The 20,225-nt window shown below is 37.8% G+C and overlaps 2 protein-coding genes across 4 annotated transcripts in view; both read left to right on the forward strand.

Moving 5' to 3' along the window:
- ccdc88c (coiled-coil and HOOK domain protein 88C) overlaps positions 1-17,483 on the forward strand; it is a 74,191-nt gene extending 56,708 nt beyond the window's left edge. Inside the window, exons 27-32 of the mRNA XM_088433275.1 lie at positions 1,995-1,997; positions 2,935-3,018; positions 7,547-7,660; positions 7,738-7,860; positions 8,087-8,325; positions 10,067-17,483. Of these exons, the coding sequence (XP_088289401.1) occupies positions 1,995-1,997; positions 2,935-3,018; positions 7,547-7,660; positions 7,738-7,860; positions 8,087-8,325; positions 10,067-10,828 (1,325 nt within the window). The 3' untranslated portion in view covers positions 10,829-17,483. The remainder of the gene's footprint in view (positions 1-1,994; positions 1,998-2,934; positions 3,019-7,546; positions 7,661-7,737; positions 7,861-8,086; positions 8,326-10,066) is intronic.
- A 1,602-nt stretch (positions 17,484-19,085) lies between these two features.
- The window catches only part of gpr68 (G protein-coupled receptor 68), a 33,476-nt gene continuing 32,336 nt past the window's right edge, over positions 19,086-20,225 (forward strand). For all 3 annotated transcript variants that reach the window (XM_088433880.1, XM_088433881.1, XM_088433882.1), the window contains exon 1: positions 19,086-19,143. The gene's annotated coding sequence lies outside the window, so the exon portion shown is untranslated. The remainder of the gene's footprint in view (positions 19,144-20,225) is intronic.

Below are 20,225 nucleotides of genomic sequence, written 5' to 3' on the forward strand. Positions count from 1 at the left end.
ATATATATATATATAATATATCTATATATATATAATATATCTATATATATATATATATATATATATATATATAATATATATAATATATCTATATATATATATATATATATATATATAATATATATATATATATATATATATATATATATATATATATATATATATATATATATATATATATATATCCTGAGGCCAATAAGGCTCACAACATAATCAGGAGACGCGCTACACCTGGGAGGAAACGAGAGGTTGGGGAAACGGATTAGCTGAGACACGGGGGCTGGAACACGTGGATGAGAGGAGGAACAACTCACGTGAATGACAGATGCGGGGAGAAACACAACAGGAACCTACAACCGATTGAACTGAACCTTCACAATAATAACCCACAACAGAAAAGATCCAACAGAACATGACAAATTGACATTTTGACTGCAAATTGATTAAAATTTGCTATAAAAGTATATATTGTATATAAAAGTATATAATGTGCTTGGTTCAAATTAGTCTTCAGTCTTTTCCATTGATTGATTGATTGAAAAAGGGTAATAAATAGACATGTTTGACCAAACATGATGAATATTGATGATTAATAACTAATAATCGTTATTTCAATTTTGACTAAAATAATTGTGATTATTATTTGGACATAATCGCGCCGCCCTACTCTATGCTTGCTCACTGGCACAATTTTAAAAAAAAGGTGCTGATTGCTTTTGATTACACACTTAAGTGGAGGGCTGCTGGGCCTTTCAGAGACCCAACTGTTTGGATACAAACATCCATCCATCCATTTTCTATAGCTGCTTATCTTCAGTAGGGTCACTGGCTCACTATCTCAGCTGTGTTTGGGCAGGTGGGTGGGGGGTCACCCTGAACTGGTTGCCAGCCAGAGCACACAGGGACGAACAACCATTCACGCACCCAATCACACCTAATGCATGCAAAATATTGAAACTCAAATGTCAATTGTATGTCCCCTTTAATTAACATGACTGCTTGGGTAATTCTGATGGGTTAACTTGCATGCCACCTAATTATGTTTTAACTTTCATCACAAATTCATTATCTTTCTATTCATGTACTCACAATTTTTTTAATCATTTTTTCTGTTTTCTCCATCCCCCTCTCTCTCTCTCTCTCTCTCTCTCTCTCTCTCTCTCTCTCTCTCTTCTCTCTCTCACACTCAATTTTTTTACCCCTCAGCTCCTCCTGTCCCAAAACGCTTTTGTTTTTTCCGCAGTAAAAGCCAAGATAAACTCCTTCCATCCCCCTCCCCCACCTCCGACCCCGCATCACGTCCCTCTCTCTCTCTCAGCAGACGACTCCGATTCTGGTCGTCCTCTGACATCACAGCAGACGTCATCATTAGCCAGTCCACCTCTGCCAATGGAGTGTTCTAGCACCCTCCTCTTCCTTTTCATCTTTGTAAACCATAAACATCACTATCATCATCATTATCATTGACTTTCCCACAAAGACTAACAGCATTCATACATATTTCATGAGCTCCAACTGGCATGATGAGTTCCTTGAGAATACAGATAATCACAAAACACCTACAAAAGAGTTGCCTGTTGCAGTTACGGGCATCCAATTATACTAGTAAGTTATGTGTGTGTCTGCATGTATGTTTACATTCGTATGAGACTTAAGCATGATTCACTTTTTCCACACCACAGCAAGCTTGCCCGCATACCCCGTCCATAAGATTTTTTTGCTTCTGTATGAGTATTACATATTCAGATTTGACTACATACACTCGCTTTGTGTGCGCTTTGTTGCGTGCTCTGAATTGAGGAGTCACGCTTGGTAATAACGTCACTTCTCATTCGAGTCACATTGAATCAGGCTGCTGTTTGTAGATGCGGTCGCTTCACAAAACCTTGCTGCCGTAATTCGTCTTGAATGCAATCAACAAAAGAAATGTTACCGCAGCAACCGACATCTGCTAACTTATTACCTGTCACCTCTTTGCTAAACTGGCGAGCCAGCAGGTGAAGCCTCACATAACCTCTCATATGACCGCTAGCTTCAAGAACGATTTAAAAAAACAAACAAAAAAAAACTATTCACATCAAAATATTGCTTTGCATCATGATGCCGATGTCATGATATCACCCGCCCCACTATTTGAGAAGGACCGGGATCAATGAAAACTCTAAAGCCATATTTGTGAATGTGAGTTGAATGAGTTTTAATGGTCGCTCATCTGTACGTGCCCTTTAATTTTGTGGATTAGAGCTGGTGGTATAAACTCTTGACCCACAAAGTCATACCGCTTTGTGTCTAATGTCATAGTGAGTGCTGCAAAACAAAATAAGTTGTGAGGCAATGTCATTCACTTTTGAACTATTAAAAAATAATGTACATGTTTGGAATGTAGGTAAATGTCCCATTTGTTGGCAAGCTTCACATTATTTTTGTATTTTGTAATATATTATTTTTTCCGCTAGTATCTGCTTGGTAAAATACATTTATGGTTATATAATGTTTAATAAATGGAGCTGCTTACATAATTATTAAATCTGAGCCATCACTTACTTTTTTATGGTGGTACCACAAAATGAAACACAAACGAAGCAAAAACTCTTAGACAATTAGATTTGTTGATTTACGAGATTCACTGCAGATTCTAGTAAAATATTTAACCTAAAATATATGTGTATGCAGATACATCAGAGCCCTCATTCTATAACAATTATTAGACAACATAAAACTCAGTTTATTATATCTAATAGTGATTGCATTCATTATAGACAAGGCCAGTTTTATTCTCAATGGTCTGCTTGAACTAATCATGCACACCGCTACATACTGTAACTAGTATCCCTGCATTCTTGCACCACTCTGCTTCTTCTTGTTGCACTTCATTGTCACACCTATTTTTATAAATAATCTAAGATAATCTTATTTGTTATGCCTGGTCAACAGGTCTGGCGGACAGAGGACGAGGGGTGTATCGTTGCAACACACCAGAAGGCAGCAGTGAAAGTGTCAATGGTGAAGATGGACAAGGTGATTTATAAATGTGCTAAAAGTAATGAAATTTGTGTTTGCTAGATTATTTTATTCTTTTGAAAATGCTTCTTGGCAAAAACAAAACAAAATGGAAAGCCAATTTATACTTTTCTTTTTTTAATTATATTTTTTTTAATTTTCGTTTGCAAATGACTTCCATTCAAATCAAGACATTATCATGTAAAAAAGAAATATTGAAAATGGTTCTCCTCCCTTTCCCTCTTCAACTGAACAAAACATTACAAATATAAGAACTGATGACATGTTTAAAAAAACTTGTCTATAAGATGGAAAATAATAAGGAAAGAGAAAAATAGTAATAAAACAAATAGGTAAACAGAAAGACAAATAACTAAACATACATACACTCTGATACATTTCTAGCATTGATACATTTTAAGGGTGTTTCTGTTGCACTTCAATTGCACATTCTACCCCTTCTAGTCCTATCGAAGCAAGTTACCAACATTGACATCACGTCTTAAAAAAAAACTACAAAATGTTTCTAACTTTTATCAAAAACATATTCTGTCTGCCTGATATTATTTGTTACTTTTTCCATGATCATGTTTGATGCCATCTCTTTACTCCATCTACTGTACCTATTCTTGGTGCATCAATGCTTTTCCAATTTAAAAAAATTGTACGCTTAGCTAATAATATCCACAATTGGTTGGATAGGTGCCTAGCAAGAAAAGCTTCTGGTCCAGGGGTAACTTCTTGTCCCCTGTATTTGATCACCCTCTTGCCAGAGGGACTCATTTGAACACATTTCCATATGCTGTGATACAGCATTTCTCTCGATTCAAAAAATATATTATTCCTCTTTTTTATACCGCCCATTTTTGACGCTTTTCACCTCATTTCCAGTTCATCTGATACACAGCGTTCTAATTTCATATTATTCCAATTAATCGTGCAACAACTGCTTCCATTTTTGTCATTTCAAATATTTACAGTTTTCCCACAATTCTCTGTTTTCCACACCAAAAATCCCATTGATTTAACATTGAGTGATTTTACATTTCATATTTACAGCTATCACATTTCATATTTTCACTATTTAGCTCATTCACTCACCTTAGGGATCATTCCAGCAATTCATACATTCCAATATTTTCCCATAATTCCATATTTTTCACTCTTTAATATTTCACAATTCATTTTCAATGGGAGATTTAACATTTCACATTTTGAGCTTTCCTGTTTCATATTCATAATATTTCATTTTCACAAACTTTCATTTCACCCCATGGATCATTACCACCATTCCAATAATTCATAAATATTAATATTTTCCCATAATTCCATACTTTTACATCAATATTCCAATGTTAATATCCAATGGGAGACTTAACATTTCACATTTTGAGCTTTCCCCTTTCATATTGACAACATTTACCTCATTAATTTCAGCTTATATATAAATATTTTCCCATAATTCCATATTTTCACCTCAATACAGTACAGTGGGCCTCCGGTTTACGAACTCCCTCTTTTACGAACTTTTCGATTTACGAGCGTGGACCGCGGCATTTTTTGTCCCCCTCTTACGCACAAACCTTTCGTCTTACGAACAATCCGACATGCCGGTCAATGTGTTCGTACAATTATTTTCGCATTGCTGCATCAACGAAATCAGATGTTCACGCTTGTCACGGTAACGCTGAACGCTATTGCTCTAACAATGTCTCAGTCACGGAGTCAGTCACGGAGATGCCAATATGCTATTGGCCGGCGTCACGTCAATCACAGAAATGCCGATATGCTATTGGCCGAACGCCTTTATCTAGCTTGATGGCACAGCTGGTTGGGATGGAAGGAAGGAGAGAAAATGAGTGAAAAACGAAAGGAAGGAATGTTGTGAAGACTTTACAAATTTTATCTGTTAAACATGGCTTCTAAAATTGCAAGTGGCTGTAAAGGAAGAAGTAAGAGAATGATGACAATAGAAACCAAGCAGGAGATAATAAAAAAATACGAAGGAGGCGCACGCATAGTTAACCTTGCTCGTGAGTATGGGCATAACCGCTCGGCAATCTTCTAAGGGCAAGACTTTCCTTGCCGTGGGACGGACCTCGCTCGACAACAAAATGGAGAGGCTTCTTCTATTATGGATTAAAGAGAAGGAAATCGCCGGTGATATGTTCTAGTTTGAAAAAGGTTCTTGTTTAAGAAAATAAACCATTAAATTCTGCGGGTTGGTCTCTGCTCCCCTCCGTCTCCACCCAGCTCAAGTCACGTCGCCCCAAAGGTAAATGTCATTTTTCCTTTGTATATGTTATTTGATTTAACTGTACAGTAGATTATGTTACTCATTTTTAATATGTGTATAAAGTCGTGATGTTTTTACCTAAGGTTTTTGCATGCGTTGCACGCATTCACTAATTAACATAGGTTTGGATTGCCCGTCATGCGAGCAATTCGAGTTACGAGCGTAGCCGCTGAACGGATTAAGTTCGTAACACGGGGGCCCACTGTATTCCAATATTCATATGCAATGGAACATTTAACATTTCACATTTTGAGATTTCACATGAATAACTTTTAACTCATTCATTTCTTCTTAGAGATCATCCCCACCATTCCAATATTAATAATAATTCATACACATTATTGTCCCATAATTCAATATTACATACTAGATTATTTAGTCTATTCAAATAGTCACAACTTTATATGTTAAAGATGGTTCTTTCCACTGACATACATTCCCTTTCACCTATTAATTGACGTTTCTGCTATTTGAATTCCCACACAATTTCCACTATTTTCAGGTGTTTCCTTATATCTTTTACAGTATTTTGCCTTTTCAAACCGTTCCTACTTTATATGTTAAAGATTGTTCTTTCCACTGCCATACACTTCCTTTCACCTATTAATTTATGTTTTTGCAATTTCAATACCCACACAATTTCTGCTTTTTTCAGGTTTCCCCTCGTATCTTCTACATTGGCCTATTCAAACCATTCCAACTTTGTAATATTCACATTTTTTCACAGATTCAACCCATTCAAACATTCACTATCATTCCACCATTCAATGCCCCTCCATTCAGTGCTTACGCCTTCATGCACAATTTCTTCAGGAATTGCATATTTTCTAGTTCGTAATGTTATTGTTTTATTGTTAATAATAATGTTATAATTAAACTTATGTAAAATGACTGGGGTTACACATCAGACATTTGTATTGGATGAGTTTCAGGTTGCTTTTGTTTGTTTGTGATCTTTCTTGCATGCATCTTTCCTGTCTTGTCGTGGTAATTTAGCTCCTATATCTACCACCCACAGTCTTCGTTTATCTTCTTAGGCTTTACCGTATTTTTCGGACTATAAGCCGCGACTTTTTCCTCATGATTTGAGCCCCGCGGCTCATAGTCCAGTGTGGCTTATCTTTTGTTGTTGTTTTGTTTTTGTTTTTTTGTTGCTTATTTTTGCTAGCCACCAGCAAGTAAATATGTGTATCTGTTTGAGGTTTCAATTTATGAAACAACTATGAAATAGAACTGAAAAGATGTGAATCAATGGCTGTGCTCAAAAAAAGTTTAAAAAATATATTTTTAAAAAATATATATGTCTAAATTGAATGAGACTGTATCAAATTTTGGATGAATTTGTGATGTGTAACTTTTATATATAGTACACATTATATATGATTTTATTTCTGTATTTATGATTGTATATATGAATTATGTGCAATGTGTTTTTATGTTCACTAAACTAAACTATCAAACAAAGGGAGATGCTCTTGTAGTATTGATTTCGATTTTGAACTGCTATTTCACCAACAGTATTCTGTTCATGTTGAAAATATCCATTTTCTATAAATATGTTGGACCTAATACATGCAGGCATGTTCAGTCTGTTACAGAGAGGATGTTGCTGTTGGCAGACACCCCCCCCCCCCCCCCCCCCAAAAAAAAAAAAAATATATATATATATATATATATATATATAAACTTCCATGTACCATCTTTTTGCAGAAATTATCTCATTTTCACCTGCGGCTTATAGTCTAGTGCAGCTTATCCGTGACAAAAATATTTTTTTTGCTCATATATTGCTGCTGCGACTTATATACTGGTGCACCTTATAGTCCGTAAAATACGGTAATTCATATTTGTCAATGGTACCATATTCATAAGAGACTGTGATCGTGAAATATTTGCCAGATCCTTCCTTTTGTGTTATGTATCATAGTTGCCATTCAAGTCTGACTGTGTCTCCAAATTGTGACAATTGAGTGGTAAACGAATGCAAAATCTTCTGTTTCTGAAACACATTGACAATTATATTTGAAAATGAACAATATTTTAAGTTTATTGCAGAGCAGGGATCTCCAAACCTTAGTTTCTACTTTGGAGTGATTGGCAATAAGTCCAGGTTGTACCCCATAGTCAGACAGGTTAGGCTCCAATCTACCCAAGACTCTAATGAGGATAGAAAATGAATGTCTGAATGAATTATTTTCTCCCCAGAGTAATAGAAGGTGTGTTTTTATGTGATTTTAATTTTTTTTTCAGGTCGAGCACAGAGTCGCAAAGGTCCAAGTTCCACCCCTAGCCATCATTCATCTTCACTGATGCTCAGCAGCTACGGTGCTCAACCGGGACAAGGCATCGGGTGCAAGCTCAGAGGTGCAAGCTCAGAGTTCTGCTTTCACAGCAGAACTGAACACAAATGTTTCCGGAGTCCGAACCATGCTTTTCTTTAGGCGTTCTATTTGATGAAGACACCGAGACGGCATTCGGTCTATGTGGCCACACGGGATGTCGTCCAGGATCAGCTGATTTGAGTCACCACACCTCCAGCTCCAACTCACCGGTCAACTGCAAAGGTACTGACAGTTTTGTAGATTGAATATTGTTTAAAAAAAAAAAAACAAAACAATAAATTGTTGAAAAAATATGTAAAATTAAATTATCCTTTCGGAAATCTGTCTGAAACCATTTTGGACCAAGACTAAGCATTCAGCAAGATACTTCCACTCATGTCAAACATTTAGGTTGTTGTTATGATGTTTTCTGGACGCAATTGATTTTTCCAAAACTTTCATATTTTAGAGGCATCCGACTCCCACCTCCGATCAGCCAGCCTGTCGACCAATGATGTCAAGGGTCTCAGCCAATCACAGCAGACTTTATCACGCAGTGCAACCCTCCCATATGATCAAACACCCCAGCGGGCCCAACCACAGCGCGGAGGCGGCATTCGGAGTAAGGTCCGCTCTTCATCTCCCGGAAGTGAGATGGTAACCCTAGAGGAGTTTCTGCAAGAGAGCAACATGAAGTCACCACAAATGGTGAGAAATGATCAATTCTGCTTGCAGTTTTTTTTTTTCATATTGTCCAATTCAATCAAGGACCTCTTTTAGAAAGCATATTTTCCAGGACTCTCATTGCAATTTTTTTGCGCAAACAAACAAACAAACAAAAAACATTTAGTATGTATTACCGTTATTACATTTATAAAAATAATAAGCTCCCTTTTTATTCACCAACAGCTTCAATTTGACAACAAGTATACAGTATGTATTACTGTGTTACGACAGGTTGCTGTCAATTATTTAGTCAAAAACAGCATTATTAAATTAAATCGCCTCGTTAGCAAGCAATCGTAGACACCAAACGCATTTTGACAAGTTTCAAAATGATTACATTTTTTAAAATATATTTATTGCTTTATTAAAGAATTGAGAATACTTTTACATTTTAATATACCCCTGCAGTCAGGCCACGGGGGTCCCCACAGAACTACTTGTCTAATTACAGTACATACATACCGTACGAACGGTCCCTTGTCTTTAAATGTGTATCCACCCGAGCTCTTGCTTTGACCAATTTAATGTAGGTTAAAACCCACGACATGTATACTCTGGTATACTCTGGTTAGGGTTAGGCTCATGACCTGTAACTCCAAATCCATATATTGTTTGAAAATCATTAATATAAAATTGAAATTGGTCAGAGATTAACTGCCACAAAACCACAACAATAAATAAGTAAATAAAAAGTGAATACATTATCTTTAAGTTTGAAGCCTGATGAGCCATTGAAAGGCAATCAGTTTGCGCTTAGTTTAGCCATTTTTTTTCTGCTTCACGCGTATGTGGTGCGAATGACTTGCAGATCGACTGACTTGCCTGGTAGCTTGACGTGACATCATCTCAATTTGCATATTCAACTTAAACCCAAAGGCGCAGATCCATGCATGCAAATGCATGATCAGACTCACAAACACAAAGGAGAGATTAATGCAAAGACATGAAGTCTTGTCTCGTGAGAGTCGTACTCATACGAATGGTGAAACATGCATGTCTCGCGAGAACACACATGTATGTTTTTGACAGTTAGTCGTACTCATACAAATGGTGAAATCAAACTGCTTGTACCGCATTAACCTGCTAGTTTAAAGTCCTCTTTGCAATAAGCAACGACCATGACAATTTTATTCACCAAACATCAGTTTAAATGACATAAAATGAGACGTTTAAATATACTGCTTGCTGTCATCCTCACTCAGATTCCTGAGTATCACTGCTGCCAAGAAGATGTATGCCTTTCAGCTGAGCAAACTTAATTTGCTGTCACTTTCCAGTTTTATGATCGTACCTCCCGACAAATCTAATATGTTCTGAAGCTAAATCTTGCCTATGAATCAGCTGTAACATTCCTGCCTTTCACCCACGTTTGCGACCTTGCTTGAAATCAGTGATAATCCTCTAAACATTCACAGCCTCCCCAAACATAACACCTATTCCAATTTGTATGATGGTTCAATGGGAAAACCTTCAGATCTGACAAATCTGATTGTAAAAAATTCGTGAATGATATGGGAACACATCTCCTTAAATGCTTCAAAGGTCTCTCTTTTGTCTTTGTAAGTTAATTAATCATTTTAATTGTTTCTTTTTCTGATCTCAGTTCACACGAAGCAATCTGATTTATTGCATTTTTTTCCATATAGGAGTACGCGGACCGAAATACCTTGATGATGACATGGAAGTTACTGCACTGTAACTTAATATTTGCGTTCTTACTTAGGTTTCAGCAGGAAGCAGAGAGGACTTATTGACCGAATACTTCACACGAAGTCCAGTGTCCTCAGGTCTCACCAGCAGGGATCATTTCACCCCCACAAGCTATGTCACGCCCACTGTACATGCATCTAACCAGAGGCCGGGCCAAAGCGTTAAGCCCGGTGGCCAATCTCAAGCCCCAGGCCGACCTACGACCCAGAGAATCAACCAGTCGCTGAGCAGGACGTTCAGCCTTGCCTCTGCTGATTTGCTGCGCTCTAATGGGCCAGACAGTTTTCATGTAGATGGAGGGTCTCCAAACCAATCAAATGTGGTGGTTCGGAGACAAGGAGCAGGGGCCAATGGAAGAGAGAGGCCGTTGTCTGCCCGTTTGGCCAGCTACACCAATCAGCACAGAGACAGCAGCGTCCTCAGCTCACCCGTCCACCATTCGTCTTCTCTCACGCTGCAGACAGAGAGACATGTGGAGAGAGATCGTGATAGAGGACGGGCTCCTGTGTCACATAATGGCACCTCATCATCTTACCACCATCGTGGGGAGGTTGCCATGGTAACCCCTGTGAGGTCAGTGCCTACCCCTCAGCTGGATGATGCCTCTGAACATGACGACTTGTTCAGGGAAGAGTGCGCAGGTGGATCCTCTCACCAGAAGAAAGACAGTGACCGGGTGAGATGTAATTCTATTGAACGGCCAAAAAGCACACCCGCTTCTCCCGACCCCAACAACGACCCCCAAACTGTGTGGTATGAGTACGGCTGTGTCTAAACGCTCATACTAATACAAGAATTCGGACAGATCTAAAATTGGAAACACGCTTAGCTTTTCTTTGACTGGAACTGTCAGATATAAAAATCCAGCCTTCCCAGTTTCTGGGATATGCTTGCTTATATTGACCCCGACAAGTGAACATCTTTGACTGGAGATGGATACAATAATCCAGTAAGCAGGTTGAATCCACAGAAGAAATCTGTTTTTGGATGAAGAAGCCACCAGCACTGTGACAAAATTGTGCTGGGACAAATGACTTTAGGGTACTGATCCTGGTTTTAGCCTACTTTGACCAATAGACTAAGACCTTGTTGGCCCAAGTGCTTGAAGTGCACTAATTTTAACCAGTAGCATGTGAAATAGTAAACATATCAAGTATCATCTTAAACCAACAATGGAAAAGATGAGAGTGGTAGTGATGTGGCGGTAGATGTTGAAATTGAGAGGCAGTGAGAACAAATAAGTAGGATTCTGAAATGGAGCGGGGTTAGGGAAATAAGGAATGTGAAGACAGCAAAATAAACAGTGGAAATTTGAAGGGTTCTCAACATACACTCCTGATTATATACGTTACTGAAAATGATGCTCAGCCTCAGTATATACTGTCCTACATTTCAACCAAGGACTGCAGTTGAGTTAAAAAAGCCACAAAACCTTTAACCTTTAGCGTTCTGAGAGTCGTAACGAATGGTGAGCTATCATACCAATTAAATCTCTCAATCAATTCAAATTAAAAGCAAACAAATGTGCAACAGAGTTTGGTGTACTCCGACCCTTCTCCAATAGACCATCGTGACATAAAATATAGGTTATATTTTTGTAGAGTTCAGTTAAATTGTGGTAAACATAATCATAATGGGACCAAACTGATACTGACCTGTTCTGCTTTTGTGCCTGTACGTTTTTTTTAGGTATACTGTACAGTGATCCCTCGCGCTTAGATTTTTGCACTCTGGCTCTTTTGCGCTGGGGGATACTGTATTGAGAAGAAACATCCTGTGACAATTTCTTGCATGCCAGACAGACTAAGTAACTATAAATGCACTTGCCATGGGCCTTCCTCTGACATGGAACTACTGCAGTACAGATATTTACTTGAATCTTAAATTATTAAACCTCATACACTGTACAGTAATTGAACAATGGTCTGGTGAATGTCTGCTCCTCACTGTGCTTCTGCTTAAAAAAATGTGTGTGCGTGCGTGTGCCTCGACAACAACTGCATTTGCCCTGTGTACGTTTCATTACTGACACGGCACGTCCCTGCGGGTGTAAAAGCGGGAGTTGGGGCGGGAGTAGCTTACATCTCCACAGGGACGTGTAATTCATGAAATGCACCCTGGCACATGTTGTTGTCAAAAGGCAGGAGGCAAAGGCAGAGGAGCAAAGATGAAGTTCACCAGACCGTTGGAAATCTCTTAACTAGATTTCTTTTATAATAAAATGGTATTTCAAGTGTAAACTCTCCATTGTTACCATGTTTGATCATGTACAGATTTGACTTTAATTCAACGTCCAGGCCGCTGCTAATATGACCGCAGCTACGCAAAACTTCAAAGGAAAAGGCTAACTGTTCACTTACTGTGCAGTGTATAAGGTTTAATCACTCAAGATTTAAGTATGTGTACTGCAGTGATATTTGTCTTAAATAATATGTATAGACCGGTGAGGTGTTTCGGGCATGTCCCACAGGAAGGAGGCCCCGGGGACGACCCAGGACATGCTGGAGGGACTATGTCTCTCTTCTGGCCTGGGAGCGCCCGGGGATCCTTCCGGAGTAGCTAGACCAAGTGGCCAGGGAGAGGGAAGTCTGGGCTTCCTTGCTCAAGCTGCTGCCCCCGCAACCCGACCCCGGAACACAGATTGATAGATTGATGGATAGTATGTTTGACTTTTCACTTAAAAAAATGTATATACATATATGTATATGTATATGTATGTATGTATGTATGTGTATGTATAGTGTTTTATGTTTACCACAATTTAACTTGTGATGGAAATGTGTGCCATGCCTAGAGTGAAGTGATGATCTTAAATTGCCTTAAGATACCAGTCATAAAACATATATATATATATATATATATATATATATATATGAGTGTGGGCGCTACTTCGCAAGTTTTACTTATCGTGGGGGGAATGGTGTTGGTTGAGGTATTAGCTCCAGATGTTTGATACATATGGTTTTTCTACAAGTTAATTAGAGCTAAATACACCAAGTGTTTGACATGATTTTTTTGCTTAACACATCCATTATGTCGTTAGGGCAAAATGCCTCAAAGTGTAGGATTGTTGTAATTTCTTTGGTTCGTTCTACTTTATTTTCAGATGTGTGCATGCCCACAGCAAATATAAAACATTTACACACATCTGTGCATCCAAGAATTAAATATTTTTCCATCAATAATTATTTTTTCTAATTTTATATAATTGGTGGTCACAATACACATCTGAGATAACATGGTTGCATTAGTGTGCACATCCTCTTATAAAGAGGGATGTGGCAACGTTTAAAAAAAAATCGAACTTGTCAACACACGCCTGCCACCTTTTGTTGCACCTTTGATTAACTCCAAAGGAAATTGCGTTGTTTTTAAATTGACATTTTTTTGCTTTCGAGCACCTGAAGATTTTTGTGTTAATACAGACTGCAACCCACCTTCAACTTGTCAAAGGCCCCAGTACCAGCTGCACAAAATAGCTTGTGTGAGGCCCCAGTAATGTCATTGCCACGACCTCTCCAACTCTTCTCACAGGGAGTCCTGGCTACAACGTGCAGCAGACAACTAGTCACAGACATCAAACTAACACAAGCAACACTTATACAAGCAACTGTATTAACACAATACGCATAGTGGCACGGTCTAGATTACACAGGCACGCAATACAATCAGGAAGAAAATATTTTGAAAACCCTATGCTTATTTTCTGCAAATACATATTTTTACGTTGGGATTTTACAAACATGTTTGATTTTAAAATGCTCTTACAAGTGCTGAGTAGGCATGGTATGGTAACCAGATTTGCAATATATCACGTTTTTAGAAGTTGTGGTTATTTAAAACTGTCCAAGTCTGTCTAAATCGGTAAGTGTTTCTCCCTCCCGCCTCGTCTGTCTTAATATGCAGCTGTGATGTGACTAGCTCTCATTAAGGCTAGTCGGTGTCCAGCTTAAAAAGTGCCGTTCAAAACGCCTTCTTGTGGTTTTCAACATGTTGCAGTCTCAGACATTACTGGAACAAATGTTGTATTATACATTTTTTTTAAATATACAACTTTTTATAATGTAGGAAAACGGATATTTAGCAACAAAGAAAACTAGCTTTTTACAGTAAAAAAATTTAAATTGGATTTTTTGAAGCTATAAATTCCGTGATAACGCAATCCCGTGATATTTTTGCTCAAGGTTATCATGCCATCAGAATCTGATGTCGTCCCATGCCAAGTACTGAGTACAGTAATGATAATTATTTCACATTTCATGTGGATTGAAGTTCATTCCGAAGCGCTTGAGCATGCAGGTATGATGAAAAGATTTAGTTTGCCAAGTTCTATTTTGGTCAGTGGTATGGTTAATAGCATTTTTTCTGTTGAGCTTGTCTTGCAAACACACTGATATGGTATGAAAGTAGATTTGATATGTTAACGCAAGGGTTGCCAACGTGTTGCCCGCAGGCACCAGGTAGCCCCCAAAGATCACATGAGAAGTGCACAGGCCTCTTCTGCAAATATCTTACAAAAGCTAGAACGTTGGTGATTTTCTATGAATTTTACAAACTATTATTATTATTATTACAACTATTATTATTATTATTATTAAACATTTTTTTACAATAATTATTATTATTATAACAATTATTACATTTACATTACATATTACATTTGACTTACACATTTACTACAGCTGTTTCTTAATTATTGTGAAAAATCATTAAGATGATCGGTTTTCGCATAAACTGGTAGCCCTTCCTATTGCTGAGTACCAAAGAAGTAGCTCTCAGTTTCAAAAAGATTAGTGAGCCCTGGTTTAACCCATAACTTTACCAATCAAATTTGAAACAAAGTCCTCTTCCTGGTCATGTTAGGGTCATTCCGGATCACACTGTTTTAGCAATTTTACTTTACTCTGTTCAATGCTGTAGAAAATGCTTTAGGAGTTTGATGTATTTTTTTCCACATTGATAATTTGGAACATTGAGATGCAATGGAAGCTCTCTGCTGACTGAGTGCTAGTCCTGTAAGATTTGCTGTAAGAAAATGTTGCAAAAACTACTAGAACATCTGAATTTAATTTGCAGTTAATCAGTCATGATCAATGGTAACAAGTTGTTTGCTGACTGCTAGGTTTTGTGCACAACTGCACCCCCACTTCAGAGGGCGTGCACACTTATGCAACCACTTTATCTCAGTTGATTGTTCTTACCATCACACATGTTTTTTTTTCTTCCCTAAGTAGTACAGTTTAGGAGTTCAGTGGTGAATGCTTTGAAATGATCACCAAAACCTGATATTTGAACTTGGGTGTGTAGATATTTTCATAATAATTTCATATCTAACTGCAGTGTACATTTGGCCATAATGCGATGCGGGATTCGGGATAAGTAAGAAATTAGGAAATCTGTCAGACAGATAGAAACACTTCAGCATAGTTATTAAGCAAAGACTCATAAACTCAAGTCGCAATAAACAAACCGCAAAGTTGCAAGGGAACACTGTACGTGCGCGTGTGTGGGAGTGCTCATATGTTTACCAAGCTGTACAGTAGCTGCTCGTATTGTAGTTTAGCACACTATGTGTTGAGGTTAACCTTTTTAAATTAAACGGACAAATTTTAATCTCTAGGATTCCGCACCGTACATTGGCCATCTGCAGAACCAAATATTTTTATCTCTTTAGTCCCATTTGAATTCCATCTATGTTGTACGCTGTACCCTTAACCCACCTAACACTCTACAAGTTGGTTTCTTAAGCCCCATTCATACTGATATATTTTTTTTCAGGTAACTACTGCTTTGTGGTTCCAAAACAAGTTGCTTAGTTCAAGGTTGGGGCATAAATACTTGAGTGGCCATTGATTAGTCCATGACAGATTCAAAAGTGCACCTGCAGCAACCAATCAGTGAAAAGGGCCATCATTAACAACAAACTATGAAAAGAAGATAAAGAAAGAAAAAGCTTTTACGACTTGATTTTCCAACGCTCTAAAGCAGGGCTTTTCAGACTTTTTGGAGTCAGGGACCCCATTTTGGAAAGCAAACTTTCTAAGGACCCCCTTGCAAATGTTTGTGGAAACAAAACAAACAATATCATTTAAGTGCCGTTTTTATTTACAAACATTGATTTTGACAACAAATATTTTGACTTACTTACTAACAATTATATATACTTTTCAGCCATACTGAACTTTACAAAATAAATATTGCAAATAGCACCCTTCCTCAGAAGAAACTGGGTCCATTTTCCCACACAGGTTGCTGCCAAACATTTAGTGACTAAATAATCAAGCTCTTTCATGTTGACATGGATTACGTGGGTTTATTTGAAGGATAACAAAATTATTACATGTTTAAAAATATACTAAACTGGTTGGATTGAATGCTTTCTTGAAGAGTCATGAATACATTCACAACTGAATATAAAATAAAATTAAAAGTAACACAAATCTATACTTTGTATTAATAGCCCAAATGATTTCACGGACCCCCTGCAAATCAGGCCACAGACCCCGGGGGTCCGCAAACCTCACTTTGAGAACCAATGCTCTAAACAATATGTGTATGCTGCTGTCTGTAACTAGAGAAATGACAGCAAAGATAGAAAAGCACTAGAAAAGATGATGGGGAGAACAGGTGTTCAAACAACTTTAGTTGTTTAATGATAATATGTGGACGTGTTCTTTTTGCCCCTTTTCTGGGGTGATTTTTTTTTTTTTTTTTTAATTATGCAACTAGCTAAATTATTGTGACTTTGTACATACCGGAAACTGCATTGCTGCATGTGATTTGTAAAGTTTGACGTATTGTATTAGAAAAAACTGTTAGATATAAACTTAAAAAGTCTGTAATTCCACTGGAAATGTTCATATTTTGTATATAGATTTCATTCTTTTAAAATTTTAGAAATATGGATGATTGGCAAAACGTGACACCTTGAAACTCACAGTTGATGTCAGTAGTGTTGCTTTCACTTCCCTACGTTTTCCTCTGCGTTCTTATATCTGTACTTAAGGCAAGGTGCGGCTGGCCATCAACCGCTTTGCTGATGTCAGAAGAAAATAAATGGAATTCCTCCAGGCTGTTTTTTTTTTCCCACATGAAATAACACAAACCGTGAGTCTGCCATTATTACTGTTCCGTTGCCTGTCTGAAAGGAATGTGTATTTGCATTGCTGCTTTGTTTTTATTTTTGTTCCCCAAATCGCAGCCCAGCCATGGAACATCTCTTAGCTTTGGATGAGAGAAGTGAGGGTAGCACTGATGCCAGACCTTTCCTGTTGGAACTGGAATCCGTGATTGTGTCGTTCACTGTGCTGAATTGACTGAGCTGCTTTGATGTACAGTAACTATTATTAAAAGACTGCTAGACTAGTGAAGGCTCTGGATGTGCTTATGTTGTACTACACTTTTTGCAATTAAAAAAAGTCTCTACATCATGTTTATCGAAGTTATTACATCGAGAAGATGTGAACACACCCAAAGTTTAAATTTAAATGGGAAGGCTTGGATGGCATTTGTTGTGTTAGTTTATCCCAAAGGTATTTGATGGGCTTAAATTTAGGGTTTTGTGCAAGTTCACAGGCACCACATGCATTTATGGGCACTTTTTTTCATGATGTAATGGGAAAAGGACACTTTCCCAAACATAGGATTAATGTCCCTTGACTGGCCAATAATCAAACTGCATGTATTGCCTTCCTTGTTAACTTTAAGGAAACACAAACCACAAGTTAGAAATTTTGTCTCGGTCTGGGGAACATTGAGCAGCGAACAACCAACTGACCACATTCAAGACTTTGTGAATAAAAATGAGCATGTGAATTTTGACCCACTTTCTGCACCATTGATCAACCTCTAATGTCCAAAGTGAAAATTAAGGACAGTAATATTTAATGAACAGGAATACTTCGATTCTGTAACTGTCAAACCGAGTCGTTAACATTCAAAATTGTGGCTATAAAGGAGAATGGAGGTGCCAATGGAAAAAATGTAACTTTTCAATTACAAAATCCCCCCAGGAAAAAGAAAACCTTTCATACTTGCCCACTTGCCGCACCAATTTATGAATAGGATTATTATCTATTAAAATGGTATAAATATATCTAAAACTATATTCTACAATTACAATTCTACAATTACAGCATTTATACAGCTTACTGCAGGGTTGTTGACAGTATCCTGCATGTTTTTGATGTGTATGTCCTCCAAGACAGCTGATTCAAATGATCAGCTCATTGGCAAGCTCAGTGGAAGCCTGATAATGATCTTTTTTTATTTGAATCCAGTGCATTGGAACACAGCAATATCAAAGATATGCAGGATGGTCGCCCTCAAACACTGTGTTTGGACACCCCTAGGTTACAGGTTACATGGCCTGAAAAGAGCTAAATGCCAATCCTTATTTCATTTTTATTATTATAAAAAAAGGATTAAAGAAGAAGAGATGGACTGGTCTAATGATTGCCATGGAGTGGTTAATGGTTGTGCAATTTGGAAAGTATTGAGTTTACTGGCAGTAGTAAAGTTGGCCACGTATTGGGGCTAACTGCCCCCCCCCCCCCCCCCCTTAGCGGTGAATGTATGTACAATGACTGTGGATCGCTCCCCTTCAATATGTCATTGAAAGAGGGAGAGGGGCGTTACCATGTTGCTTATTTCTTGAGTCTTGGCGTCTTGGACGTCCTTTGGACGGATTTCTCCAGTATTGGATGGATTTTGGAAACGCAGGTTAATGTCATATTCCGGTCTTAAAAATATTTTTTAAAAAAGATAAATTTATCTTGGCAGAAAATGGACCATTCCGACTCGCTTTCGAAAGATAGGAAATGAATTTATTTCATAATCCAACACGTTCAGATGCGTTACTTCACATCATTTTGGAAAATTGTTATGTCATACAAGACATAAAAATAAAAAAAATTGAAACCACTGGTGTCATCTGCTTCTTGTGGTTCGCGCACACGCGCGCGCACAAAATCAACTTTCCAACTGTATTTAGAATATAGGCGCGCTCCTGGCGCGCGAGCACGACACAGACATAAAGGAGAGCGCTCACAGGGAGAGTGACAAGATCCTTTTTACGCAGTCTTCCAATTGGTAAGTCGTTTGCCTTTTGACGCTTCCCTCATGAGTGTTCTTCAACATTTGAGTTACACTCTTGTTCTTTTAGAGGTAAAGGGTCACATTACGGTTGAATTTGTATAACTTTTTTAATGAGGCAAAAAAGCGTTTTTGGAATGAATTGCACGGGAAAGCATTAGCAAGATTGAATCGCAAGGAGGCTTCACTGCATACTGTTGGTCCCGCCATGCAATTGGATTGACCAAAAAATCCTATGAAAATTAATACCAGGCCTGGTTCACCTACAGTAAATTCATTACTTCCTTACCTTCCCTTCTGATGGATTGAGATAGCAAAATTTCATTTCAAGGTTGTAATCCACACGAATCAATTATATACAGCTTCAGAGGCTGCATAGAAGGGATTGTGTGAAATATACTTGAAACAAAAAGATAACATTGGGGCTTGGGGGGGGCCATGAAGTGAAACTTTATTTGTTATTTTCCCCCTTTTCATGCACACACAAAGTATCTTCATCACATACACGCCGGTGTTTACCCAAAGATTTTCATCCACATTACACACTTCCTCTTTTTTTTTAAAAGTCGAGTTCTAATTTTATCTAACTATCTTGCCCGTTTTGCACTGCTTATTTTATTGCAATTTCATTCATTATGGCAACAGAAGTGTAACACTTTTACTATACTGGTCAGGAGCAGCTAATTAGAAAGATTCAGTTAGTAACTCCTAACTCCTGTCTAACTTTGCCTCTGTGTTAGAGGCAGTGAGTGCTGTTGCAATTATATCATTAAAATATTCTGTTTCAATGCAGTGTTGTATGTTAACAAACTTCCTTAGCTTGTATACAAAGGAGATGGATTCATTAAAAAACTATCCTGCATTTTCGGGTGCTGGGATTCAATTCACGAGTGCTCGAGCACCTCGATAAAATGGGTTAGAAACACCCATGGTTCCGAGTAGTGTGTTCTTGACTAATCCTCAAAATTGAACAGCCTACTGTGCATATGATGACTTACACAATAAACCATGGAACAACCATAATGCTGAAAATAAACAAAAACGTTTTAAGTTTTTTTGGAAATCGAGTGCTTTATAAT

Source organism: Hippichthys cyanospilos, chromosome 14 (genome assembly GCF_059441005.1).
Source record: "Hippichthys cyanospilos isolate Australia breed blue-spotted pipefish chromosome 14, RoL_Hcya_1.0, whole genome shotgun sequence".
NCBI lineage: Eukaryota > Metazoa > Chordata > Actinopteri > Syngnathiformes > Syngnathidae > Hippichthys > Hippichthys cyanospilos.